General features: G+C 36.6%; 2 protein-coding genes across 2 annotated transcripts in view; both read right to left on the bottom strand.

Moving 5' to 3' along the window:
* LOC109842138 (protein RKD4) lies at window positions 2-1,641 on the bottom strand. The gene is made up of 3 exons (XM_020411045.1): window positions 1,532-1,641; window positions 827-1,367; window positions 2-208 (listed from the first exon to the last, which is right to left on the bottom strand). Exons 1-3 carry the CDS (start codon window positions 1,639-1,641, stop codon window positions 2-4), a joined length of 858 nt encoding a protein of 285 aa, XP_020266634.1.
* Window positions 10,241-13,458, bottom strand: part of LOC109840084 — a 5,898-nt gene continuing 2,680 nt past the window's right edge. The window contains exons 2-3 of the mRNA XM_020408591.1: window positions 11,434-11,516; window positions 10,241-10,547 (exon numbers count right to left, since the gene is read on the bottom strand). Of these exons, the coding sequence (XP_020264180.1) occupies window positions 10,512-10,547; window positions 11,434-11,516 (119 nt within the window). The 3' untranslated portion in view covers window positions 10,241-10,511. The remainder of the gene's footprint in view (window positions 10,548-11,433; window positions 11,517-13,458) is intronic.

Here is a 13,458-nt window from a genome sequence, read left to right as displayed (position 1 = left end):
ACTAGTAAGGAGATGCATTGAGGGGATCAAAGTAGGGATGTTGCATTGCCCTTCTCCTCTTGTAATTAGCTTTGAAGCAAGCCTGCCTTAGTTTCTTTGTTCTCTCAGTTAATTCTAACTCTGGATTTTCTTCCATCAGTCTCCTATGTTCTTCCAATGACTCCAATTCCCTCTTTATACACTCCTCATTTGATCCCTTTCCAAGCTCCTAAGTAACAAGGACCAATGGGGGAAACAATTAGTATATCTCATCACTATTAGTAGGCACTATCCCAAAATAATGAGAAAAAACAACCCCATTAAAAATTAACATAGCCTCACTATCCTAAATGAATATATAGAATTAGATTAAACTCAAATTCATTACTTTTTTAGTTATTGAACAAAACCCCGAAACCAGAATGCTTATGTTTTTGCTCAAATCAAAAAGATAAATAAAACCTTATCAAAATATATAAACTTACAAATTAATATTAAGGTATGTATGTATGCGGCCTAGATATATAGGTCACAACATATTTTAGGATTTTCAAATTTTCAGAATTAGATTGAAAAAAAAATCAGAGAATATTTAATGAATTAATTATTTAGTGTCTTTCACTAAGTTAACAAAATGTCTTTTTCATTCTCCTTTACAGAGTACAGTTTGCTTTTAATCAGAAAGAATTAGGCAAATTCAAACCCTTTTCTCTTCCCCGCAAGATGTATATGACACGTAGCAACTTCTTTTAAATTTTTAACATTGATTAATAGCAACATATGTAGAATGTTTGATGCATATGACACCACACATGAGTATTTAATTTATGCACATAAAAATACATACCTGAACGTTACGAATGAGAGTGTTCAAGCTCTTCATCTTCCTATGAGGCCACCTAAGGATCCCAAGCTCTCTACACCTCTTCTTCAACAACGTCACCCCTACATTCATCTCTTTGGCTGCTCTTGTTATCGGCATGTAGAAGTAGCTCTTTATCTCATCAAGACCGATCTCTCCCAACTTCAATCGCCCATTAATCCTTCTCTCAATTTTCACATCATGCTCATCTTCGTTAATGTCGTCGTAGTCCAAGTTTTTCTTCGCCTCGAAGGGGAAGGAAAGTATTGAATCATCATCGACAGTGTTAAGAGGCACTGAGCCAGGGTTACGAGGGATGCTGAGGTTGTCATCCCAAGAGAAGGAATCAAGATTGATTTCATAATCGAATGAGAGTTCATTTAACGGTGGAAGGTCTCTATAGTAATTCTCAGGGACTAAGGGTAGCAAAGATTTTGTGGCATCGAAATTGTTCGATGAGAGATTGGAGATATCCATCCAGTGATCGTCGAAACTGGTGGGAAATGGAACGAAAGCATCGACTTCGCTGTAAAAACAACAGCAAAATGTCTAACTTTAGACTCGTTGATAATATATTGGAATAGCAACATTCTAACTTACAGTTAAGAGAAATGTATTTTCTAAATATTTTCTCTGATAAATAAATTCTCTGAGCATATTTTTCTATTATACAAATGTTTTCAAAAATACCTGAATTGAAGAGGTGGAATAGTATTGAGTTGATCTTCAAACTCAAAACAATCAAATAGGCTCGGATCATCAATGGACATGACATTGCTAGTAGATTGGACCAACTCCATATTTTAATGGAGTGAGAAGGGAGAGAAAAATGATATAAGCAATCAGTGTGTTGAGGAGTTGCAATTTGCAGTTTTTTTTTTATTTTTATTCATGGCGGGAAGGTTTATATAGATGTAGAAAAGAGAATAATGATTATGCAACTAACCAAACATTTGAAAGGGCGGGTTAATTAACTTTTTTGCATGTTCAGAGGCCCATCATTATGATCTTTAGAAAGTGCTTCAGGTTATTTATTGCATCCTCACACAAGTTAAACGGATCCAGACGTGTTCGACTAAGTATTTTTATTTATTTATTTATTTATTTATTACTTCATTTTCTCTTTCTCTCACTTAATCTAACGGATCATTATTATTAGCAGTATTTTTGGGAAATGGGCGAGGGAGATTCAAAGGGATAGATTTAGTCAGATACAAGGATGAAAAAGTGCTTATTCAAGGCCTAGTAAACTAGCCATTGTTTTTTGTAACGTTCCCTTAATCATGACCAATTAAGATTTGGGTAATAAGTACTTATCGGGTTAAGAGACATGTTATTAATTGTGGACAAGGTATTTTCACACGATGTGGCGTGGTTATAGAATCTCTCCTTTTTGTCTTTCTTGTTTGTTTTAATTTTTTAACCCCTTTTTTAAAAAATTATTAAATTGTACGTAAAAAGGAACCATCAAGAATGCTTTGGAAGGGTAATCTCACTTTTTAGCCCTTATTATCCTAAACCATGTACTCATGAACAAGCATCATGTGAATAGATCACTAACATAAGAAATTATTCAATTTGCAAAGCACAAATTTGGTGAAAGATTAATGAGTAAATGCTATCATGAATTCAATCTTCTTGGAGTAATGGACTGTTATGAATATGATCCAACCAATCCCAACAGAGTAGATTACAGGATCACAAAACCTACTATAAAGCTACGTAGCAACCTTCAGCTTCAGTTTATAGAAGAGATTTCATAAGAAAATCCATTAGCTTGAACTTACGGATGAGCGCTAATCGGTTCGAACCTAGTAAACCAACTTGAACCAACCGTGTTTTAATCGTTCAATTCGGTTTTAAAATATGTTTCGGTCGGTTTGGTTCCGAGTTCGAGAATATTTTTATCCGAACTGACCAAAACGACCTCTCTCTCTCTCTCTCAATTGCCCAAAATATATTATTTCGGTCGGTTTGGTTCCGAGTTCGAGAATATTTTTATCCGAACTGACCAAAACGACCTCTCTCTCTCAAGGTTGGTGTGGGAAAGGAAGAATTTTATATTCTATTTCCCGATCTTCTTTTAGGGTGAAGGCGAACCCAGCAACAAGGAAAGAAGAATTCTATATTCTATTCCTTGATTCTGGAAAGGAAGAATTTTATATTCTATTTCCAGTGAAGAAGAAACTAAAAGTGGGGTGTCCACTCCGAGAGTCTGGAAAATTTAGATAAACTTGCCTTTTATAGGATGGGTTATCTAAACTGAAAATGGGTTCTTCGTTTATCAAAGTGGAATTTCAACTTTGGCTATAACCATGGGAAGGCTTGACCAAAGAGAAAGGGAAGGGAGTTCTTTCGTTTATCGAAAGGGGACTCCGAAATGAAAATGGACTTCTTATCTATGGAAAGAGTCAAGAGGGCCAGATGGACACTTTTGGTGGACTCACTGTCAATTGAAACTGATCAGTGAGGGATTTTGGTGGTGGAAGTAATTTTTTGGGTTGTTCTCTAGAATATTAAGTGTAATATTCTTCAAGGAACTTCCCGGTAAACGAGTTATCCTGAACGTACTAGGCGGTCGGTTTGGTTCCGAGTTCGAGAATATTTTTATCCGAACTGACCAAAACGACCTCTCTCTCTCTCTCAATTGCCCAAAATATATTATTTTCACTAGTCCACGAATTTTCTTCCCTTTTTCTTGAACTTGTTTACTATTTCAAAGTAATCCGCATCATTCTTTTACCGATAACTTAATTCATATTTTTCTTTTATTAATTCCCCGGATATGCATCCTATTCAATTTTGCCAAAATTACCAATCACTTGCTTCATATTTTTCTATTATTAATTCCTTGGATACGCATTCTATTCAATTTTGCCAAAATTTTACAAGCGTACCGTTTGCTCGTCCCTAGCTGAGCTCCACCCAGTCATGCGAGACCGAGCAAGTTACAGACATGCAAACATATTGTACACGTTAAAACGATGCGTAATTGACATTAAAGTCTGCAATGTGTAACTATAACAGCTCCTTGGCAAGTTACAGAAAGGCCAAACATAAGGAGTGTCACTGGAGCTGTTAGTTTCGGTTACCACAAGGTGGTCCAATAACTTCCCATCATCAAGAGAGTTGGTTATGACTTAACCAACCACTTTGCCCACTAATTCCATTTATTGCTCTTTGATGGAGAGAGTATAAAAAGGGTATATAGATTTCGGGTCCCTACACCTGCTCTTCAATTTTTGAAAGAAAAATACACCATCGTTTAGTGAAGAGATAAGGTTTAGAAGATCTTCGAAATCAACATCCATATCTTTGAGTAAGATAACGATGGCTGGAGGTTAGTTTAATCCATTACGCTTCCGTTTTGATATAGATTATATTTTCAGTTTCTAAACATGTTTAGATCGAATATTTGATTTTCTATCATGTTTAGATTAACTTTCAGTAATTTAAATATATTTTACATTTGGTATCAGAGCTATTGGTTGTAGAACTTATGATTTTCCATAATGATATCTATTTCTCGTTTTTTTTATAATTAATTGTTCATTGTGAAAATCATTTGTTCTAAAGATCTTGGTATAATGATAATCAAATCAATAATGAAGTTCAAATTGATTTGCTTAATTAACAATTCGGATCTGTTCATTCAATACCTATACATATCCTGATTGTATTAAATACTTTAAGTGAAATAGCCTAGTGGTAAGGCTTGAGGATTTGGCCTAGAGGTTTGGTGTTCAAACCCCTAGGGCTACACCATATATTAGAAAGTCTTTGATGGGCCTTGGGCCTTTGGGGTCTCTTTGAATTCTAAAAAAAAATAAAAATTTCCTTGCTTTCATTTTTTTTCTGCCTACATTACGTATTTCACAATTTCTGGTTAATGTTTATTTTCATGCATGTTAGATCCATTGCGGTTATCAAGTGGTGGTTTCTGTGAATATAATTAAATGACTATTTAATTAATTTGGGAGTAGCCACATCATCCTTAATTAATTAAAACTGTACAATAAGGTTTGTTATATCACTTGTTAAGGATCTTATTTAGAAGAGTAAACATTAATTGTGATTAATCGGATGTGATATAATAAATTTTATCCCACAGGAATTTTTATTATATCTGTATGATTAATTAGGGTAAAATGTCAAATTATATTTTCTAATTTACCCACAGGGATGAGGAAATGAAGCATAATTTGATAGTTTTATCATGAAGTTAAGATAAATCTAATTGAATTGGAACTTTAGCCCACATGCAAGTTTTATGTCACTAGATTTATATATTTGCATGTTTTTACATTGGTAGAACATGTCATATTTTGTTAGCTTCAAAATTAGTAACATGAGCATGATTATTTAATTTATTGCAGCAATTCCACCTGCTAATTACTCTGATATGAAATGTGATGTTCCCGAGCTCAAAGGGGACAACTACAAAGTGTGGAAGGAGAGAGTTCTCCTTCATTTGGGATGGATGGACATAGACTATGCCATTAGGAAGATTGAACCCCCTACAGTTACTGTAATCAGCACTGCAGACGAAATTCAGCTTTATGAAAAATGGGAACGATCCAATCGTCTCTGTGTGATGTTCATAAAGACTAAAATTTCTGCTGGTATAAGGGGTTCAGTCGAGCAGGTCGACAAGGTCCAAGATTTACTAAAGGCTATCGATGAGCAGTTCGCCACTTCAGACAAAGCAATGGCGAGCACCCTGATCATACAGTTTTCATCCTTGAGGCTCACTAGCGTAAGGGGTGTGCGTGATCATATCATGCGCATGAGGGACATTGCGGCTCAGTTGAAGGTATTAGAGGTTGAGATGTCTGAAGCCTTCCTGGTTCACTACATCCTTTGCACCTTACCTCGGCAATATGGCCCATTTAAGATATCCTACAACACACATAAGGACAAATGGTCGATCAATGAATTGTTGACCATGTGTGTTCAGGAAGAGGGCAGGCTGCTTATGGAGGAAAAGGAAAAGGAAACCATTTAAGATATCCTACAACACACATAAGGACAAATGGTCGATCAATGAATTGTTGACCATGTGTGTTCAGGAAGAGGGCAGGCTGCTTATGGAGGAAAAGGAAAAGGAAATTGTGAACTTTACTACCCCTGGGAAGTACAAGAAGAAGGATCAAGCCAAGGACAAGGGGAAAGGGAAAATCCCTCCTCAAAAGGACATTAAGAAAGAGATTGTGTGCTTCTTTTGCAAAAAGAAGGGGCACGTTAAGAAATAATGCTCCAAGTTCATGAAGTGGCTTGATAAGAAAGGTACTCAACTTTCTTTTGTTTGTTATGAATCCAATATGATTGATGTTAATCATAACACATGGTGGATTGATTCTGGTTCTACAATCCATGTCACCAATTCATTACAGGATTTACGAGACCTGCGGAAGCCGATGGGAAGTGAGCACAGCGTCTATTCAGGAAATAAGATGCCCTCACATGTGGAGGCCATTGGCACGTGCAGACTGGTTTTAAGTAGTGGTTTTATTTTAAGTTTAGAAAAGACGTTTTATATTCCTAGTTTTTCTAGGAATTTAATTTTAGTTTCCAGACTTGTATCAGATGGTTATTCCTTTAACTTTTCAGCTTTCGGATTTAATTTGTCTTATAAATCTGATGTTATTGGATGTGGTACTTTGTCTGATGGTCTTTTCCTCCTTAATTTGCAAAATGATGAAAACCATACTTCTATGCACGTTCATGAAAATGTTGGTACTAAACGATGTGTTGTGAATGAAGAGTCTTCTATACTGTGGCATCGGAGATTGGGACATATCTCCATTGATAGAATTAAAAGGTTAGTAAATGATGGGGTACTTGGTACTTTGGATTTTACTGACTTTGAGACTTGTATAAGCTGCATTAAGGGTAAGCAGACTAACAAGTCCAAGAAAGGTGCCAAAAGAAGTTCTGAATTATTGGAAATCATACACACTGACATTTGTTGTCCAGACATGGATGCATACCGTGATAAGTACTTCATCTCTTTCATAGATGATTACTCGCGATACATGTATCTCTACTTGCTTAACAGTAAGAATGAAGCACTAGATGCTTTTAAGGTGTTTAAAGCAGAAGTAGAGAAACAATGTGGCAAACAAATTAAGATCGTGAGATCCGATAGAGGTGGAGAATACTATGGTAGATACACTGAGAGTGGCTATGCAAATGGTCCATTTGCGAGGTTTCTTAGTGAAAATGGGATTGTTGCCCAATATACTTTGCCTGGCTCTCCGGACCAAAATGGAGTAGCTGAAAGAAGAAACCGAACATTATTGGACATGGTGCGTAGCATGCTTGCTAGCTCCAAACTTCCTAAATCCTTGTGGACTGAAGCTCTTAAGACGGCTGTGTACATATTAAACCGAGTTCCAACCAAGGCTGTCTCAAAGACTCCTTTTGAGTTATTCAAAGGTTGGAAACCAAGTTTACGACATGTACGCGTTTGGGGATGTCCATCCGAAGTAAGAGTCTACAATCCACAAGAAAAGAAGTTGGACCCAAGGACCATAAGTGGGTATTTCGTTGGATATGCCGAAAGGTCTAAGGGATACAGATTTTACTGTCCATCTCATAGCACTAGGTTTGTGGAATCAAGAAATGCTAAATTTCTTGAGAATGACTTGATTAGTGGGAGCGATCAATCTCAAGGCGTTGGTCTTGAGAAAGATCATTTAGATGCTCAGTGTGCCACTTCAAGCAACGGACTGATCGTTGTTGTTAACAACACGCCTATAGTACAAACGCGTGTTGAAGAACCAGTTCACGAAATACCACAAGCTGATGATCCTGATTTAGTAGATGTTGAAGTTCAACAAATACCTGAAGCTGTTGAACAACCAGCTGAACAACATGATCCTGATCCTCAGGAAAATGTTGATGTAGCATTAAGAAGATCTACTAGAGTAAGGAAATCGGCGATTCCTAGTGACTATGTCGTGTATCTACAAGAGTCTGACTACAATGTTGGAGCCGAAAATGATCCTGAGACGTTTTCACAAGCCATGAGTTCTGAGATTTCAAACTTATGGTACAATGCCATGAAGGATGAGATGGATTCTATGGCGTCAAACCGAGTATGGGATCTCGTCAAGTTGCCTGATGGTATGAAAGCCATTGGATGTAAATGGGTTTTCAAAACAAAGAAAGATTCACAAGGCAACATTGAGAGATATAAGGCCAGACTCGTTGCCAAAGGATTCACTCAAAGAGAGGGAATCGACTACACGGAGACATTTTCTCCTGTATCTAAGAAAGATTCTCTTCGGGTCATTATGGCATTGGTTGCCCATTTTGATTTGGATTTGCATCAAATGGATGTGAAAACGGCCTTTCTTAATGGTGACCTAGAGGAAGAAGTTTATATGAAGCAACCTGAAGGTTTCTCCTCTAGTAATGGTGAGCACTTAGTCTGTAAGCTTAATAAGTCCATATATGGATTAAAGCAAGCTTCTCGTCAATGGTATTTAAAATTCCATGATGTTATCACTTCATTTTGTTTTGAAGAGAACGTCATGGATCAATGTATATACCAGAAGGTCAGTGGGAGCAAGTTTTGCTTTCTTGTGCTATATGTGGATGATATTTTGCTTGCGGCAAATGATAAAAGTTTGCTATATGAGGTGAAACAGTTCCTCTCAAAGAACTGTGAGGCATCTTATGTCATTGGCATTAAGATCCATAGGGAAAGGTCTCGAGGGATTTTGGGTTTGTCTCAAGAGACCTATATCAAAAAGGTTTTAGAGAGATTTCGAATGAAAGATTGTTCACCGAGTGTAGCACCTATTGTGAAGGGTGACAGATTCAGCCTAAATCAATGCCCTAAAAATGAGCTCGAACGGGAACAGATGAAAAACATTCCATATGCTTCAGCCATTGGAAGCCTAATGTATGCTCAGGTCTGTACAAGACCTGATATAGCATTTGCTGTTGGAATGCTAGGAAGATATCAGAGTAACCCAGGTATTGACCACTGGAGAGCTGCAAAGAAGGTGATGAGATACCTTCAAGGGACAAAGGATTACATGCTCATGTATAGACAGACCGACGATTTGGAGTTGGTTGGTTACTCTGATGCGGATTTTGCTGGCTGTGTTGATTCATGCAAATCAACATCAGCATACATTTTCATGCTTGCCGGTGGAGCCGTGTCTTGGAGGAGTACAAAGCAGACTTTGACTGCTACTTCCACTATGGAGGCCGAGTTCATATGATGTTTTGAGGCTACGTCACATGGTGTATGGTTGAAGAGTTTCGTGTCGGGGCTTAGAATTGTGGATTCAATTTCTAGGCCAATAAGATTATATTGTGACAACTCAGCTGCTGTTTTTATGGCTAAGAATAACAAGAGTGGTAGTCGTAGTAAGCATATCGACATCAAATACTTGGCCATTAGAGAACGTGTTAAGGAAAAGAAAGTGGTCATTGAGCACCTTAGCACTGAGTTGATGATTGCTGATCCTTTGACTAAAGGCATGCCACCAAAGAATTTCAAGGATCATGTAGTAAGAATGGGACTTGGTTCCATGATGTAAGTATTCATTGTATATATATTTGATATTTTGTTGAAACTCTTATTCAGTTGATATTTTCTCATTTGTTTTTGTGCACATACATATTTGTTTGTTTGAGAAATATCATTAAAGTTTGGACCTCGAATAAACATAGGGTTTATTCATTAAGTCATTTGGGATTGAGAGACACGATACATTGTGATACATGGAAGATACTACTCAACATTAGAGAACCTATCACCATGATTCATGTATTTTGTTTTTCATTAAGGAAGATGATGGAATGTTTGGACCAAGTGGGAGAATGTTAGTTTCGGTTACCACAAGGTGGTCCAATAACTTCCCATCATCAAGAGAGTTGGTTATGACTTAACCAACCACTTTGCCCACTAATTCCATTTATTGCTCTTTGATGGAGAGAGTATAAAAAGGGTATATAGATTTCGGGTCCCTACACCTGCTCTTCAATTTTTGAAAGAAAAATACACCATCGTTTAGTGAAGAGATAAGGTTTAGAAGATCTTCGAAATCAACATCCATATCTTTGACGATGGCTGGAGGTTAGTTTAATCCATTACGCTTCCGTTTTGATATAGATTATATTTTCAGTTTCTAAACATGTTTAGATCGAATATTTGATTTTCTATCATGTTTAGATTAACTTTCAGTAATTTAAATATATTTTACAGGAGCACCAGACCACAAGATCCATACTCAATTCTATTATGAATACTTCGGCATTCTACGCTAACTCAAAGCTCAAAGGAGTCTGAATGCAGCGGCAGCAACCTTAAATTTGCTGCAAAAGATTTGTTTCCCACATAAGCAAGAACTGACAAAGATACACATAAAACCTGGCAAATTAGCGGTTCTAAAGAGTGAACCCTACACTCTGTAAAATTCCTTTATTTAAACAAATCCTTTTGAGTTCTAGAGTATAAACCACATTGATACAGATGTAACCGAGTCAAAGCAGATACACGTCTTCACAAGATCAAGATAGTAAATCACTTCCTGAGATTCTGAAAAATGTATGTCAAGATACAAGACGCTGCAAAAGGCAAGAGCGTACAGAAATTGAAAAGACCGACAAACTTAAGTGTAAAAGCAACTTGATAGCTGAACCATCCAGATCACTCGCGATTTTTTCCAGTCACGCCCGCAACAACCTACACTTATTGGAAAAACACGACATCAGCAACCAAAAATAATAATAATTAATTAATTAATTCTCAAACAATATAAGTCGCCTAAAATGCACCCTTTGAGTAAGACAAAAAACCTTGTCACAAGCGCAGAAGTCTAGCTGTTTAATTTTCAGGTAATCATGACAACAGTTCAATCAGGAAGAAACATATGCGCTTCTACATTATTGGGAAATTGAATATTTATGAACAATTGGTACATCTGTTATGAAATTAAGCATCAATGGGCTTGTTATCCACCATCTTATTGACAGCTCTTCATGTCAAATGAGATAAATGCAGACATGCAACTCCAAATCCAAGGAATATGCAAAAGAAAAGGATTACGACAAGTCAGTAAGCTCAAGCTTATGCAATTCCACGATTAAAGAAAGCAGCTTGAGGAGAAGATGATGAGATCTGTCATACTACATTGCATGCATTTAAGGCACAACATAGGAAAACCAGTTTGAACACCGAAAGGGATCTCCGAACAAGTCTCTCAGAAATTAAGACAAGAAATCCCATATATTTACCTACTACAGGATTTTCAAATTTCAAGATTCAATGTAGTAATGTTCTATAAGGTCATTACCAGACCAACTAAACTTGCGGGTCAGCAATCATTGACCCGTTCAAGACCCACACATAGAAAACAGTCTTACCCATATCCTGCAGAGCAGCAGAGGTTAGCCTAGCATGCAAATTTACAATCTGCCACCCACGATAATCATGTTCAACATTCAAAAGGCATTATCCTTATAAAGAATGAACCGGAATTAGATACAAAGTAAAATATAAAAGTAGCAAATCTAAACTCCAATTAGAGATCATTATTGATGCAATAAAATAGCACATCCTGTATACATACATCACGTAAAGCTGGTTGTGGAACTTCTTTGGCCGTCTCAAAGGAATCTAAAATTGGCCTCACAACAGCTGGAAGAAAGAGACCTGAAATTGCATGACAAAACAATTAAGACTTGGAGGTTACATGGCAAGAAATCTTAAATTACAGAGAGAAATTGCAGTAAGAAACTTACAGTACCTAATCTCCAGTTGAAATTAATAGATTACCCTACTTAGATTTCTAATGATGAGAGAAAAGACTTAAAATAAATAAAGAAGTATAATCCTCAATCAGGTATAATTCATTCTGTAAACTCCATATATAACATACACAATAATAAACAAATGGAAAATCACTCATTTTGACATTTATCAGCTCTGCTGCATGTTAGGGGTTGTTTGGTTCATTGCATCTGTCATTGCAATGCAATATCACTTGCATGCAATTCCAGTTACTGCAACTATTGACTAACGTGTTTGAAGTTGCAATTGCCTGGTTCAGTTTAGATTCTTTAATTTTAAACTTCAATTTGTTAGTTGCAATGAGACAAGTGTCAGAACTAGTCTAAAATGTCTCAGCTGCGTTCACTGCAAATTGCAGTTGTAGTGAACCTCAAATTATGCTCATACAAGATAGGCTTAGTGGAGACATGAGCACATGCACACAACAAAAACTGCAAATTAAATGGCTACTAGGCCCACCAGCTCTCTTAAATGTTTAATGGTAGCTATTAATTAGCTACGACAACTAAAAATGACATTGCTCAGATAAATTCAGGACATAGGAGAATACATGATTGGTACTTACAAAAAAATAAGAAGCCCTGCAAACTGTACATTTTAGGTTGATAAACAACAACTGAGATGCATGCTCAAAATAGCAAAACAGAAGTTCTGCAAGCTCATTATCAGGAAATATGGGGTTGTCGCTTATCACCCTTGCACTCAACTAAAGTAAGAATCAATCAAAACCTTAAATGGGTGACCTATGAAAAGTCTTCCAATCAACAGATACAAAATGTATCTTTGAGGTCCTAAAGAAAAACATATAAAATGCCAAATAAACGCATAACTTATTGCAGAATCAATTCTGCTAATTTACTTCAGGTCACAAACAGAAGCTGATCATATCACTATGGAGCTATTCAGGTAAGCCATATCCATTGGTAAAAACCAGTTAGATACAAAAAGTAATGCAAGGTCACATTCACTTATTTAAATAAAGAAGCATAAACTAACACAAATCACAAAAAAAGACTGTGAGACATCACATGTAATAAATGATTACAAATATGGGAGAGTATTTTGAAAATTGTTTGTTTCTTGGAAAAGGTAGCCATCACCATCATATATCTTACCAGTGATGTGAAGGAGAATCCAGATGGAGCCAGACGGCTAGAATCAAAAGCTTGAAAAATGAAGTGAAGAATAAGCCCCACTCATGCAGCGTGGAACGGATTGCTTATGACTCATTAATGAGGGACACAGGAAGAGTTTATATTAAGGGTGAAGAAAGATTTTCTTATTGTCTCTATCGGACCTTCACTGCCTTTTATGTTCTAAAGTGAACAAAAGCCAAAAGCCAAAAGGTTGAAAGAACTGCTTTGCGCTCTTCAACTTAAAGCCGAAAAAGGAGACCTCTAGGTTCCTATGACCACCCTGCCCCAACCAGCAACCCACAACACCAACACAAAAAAGGAACAAACAAGAATGCACATCCTGTGTAGAAACCCTTTTTGAAAGAAGACGAAGGACATTATAGAAGAAAGCAGATATTATTTATTAAAACAATAAAAAGTATTAAAAACAACATAAATCACGTGAGCCATGAAAAAGCTTGGAAACATAGGATAATATTTAATTTCACATAATTGGATATTTATAGTTTGTACAAAATACACTCATATGCTTTTGTTGTTATGAAGTTTAAGGTTATACTATTCATTATGCTAATTAATTATAGTCGTGAGTGTATCCACCATTGTTATTGAGGCACGCGTGCCAGGTGCGCTCTAGGCGCTAGGCGTTGCGGCCTGCAGCAAATGCA

This window comes from Asparagus officinalis, chromosome 5, assembly GCF_001876935.1.
Source record: "Asparagus officinalis chromosome 5, Aspof.V1, whole genome shotgun sequence".
NCBI lineage: Eukaryota > Viridiplantae > Streptophyta > Magnoliopsida > Asparagales > Asparagaceae > Asparagus > Asparagus officinalis.
The sequence above is the reverse complement of the archived record's forward strand: the minus strand, read 5'-3'. Positions and strand labels throughout refer to the sequence as shown.

Excerpts from the sequence above, each read along its gene's own strand:
- LOC109842138 (XM_020411045.1), bottom strand. The coding sequence starts at position 1,641 with ATGGAGTTGGTCCAATCTACTAGCAATGTCATGTCCATTGATGATCCG. Across the intron at positions 1,368-1,531 it reads ATTCCACCTCTTCAATTCAG|CGAAGTCGATGCTTTCGTTC; the intron begins GTATTTTTGAAA and ends TTGTTTTTACAG. Across the intron at positions 209-826 it reads CTCTCATTCGTAACGTTCAG|GAGCTTGGAAAGGGATCAAA; the intron begins GTATGTATTTTT and ends CTTGTTACTTAG.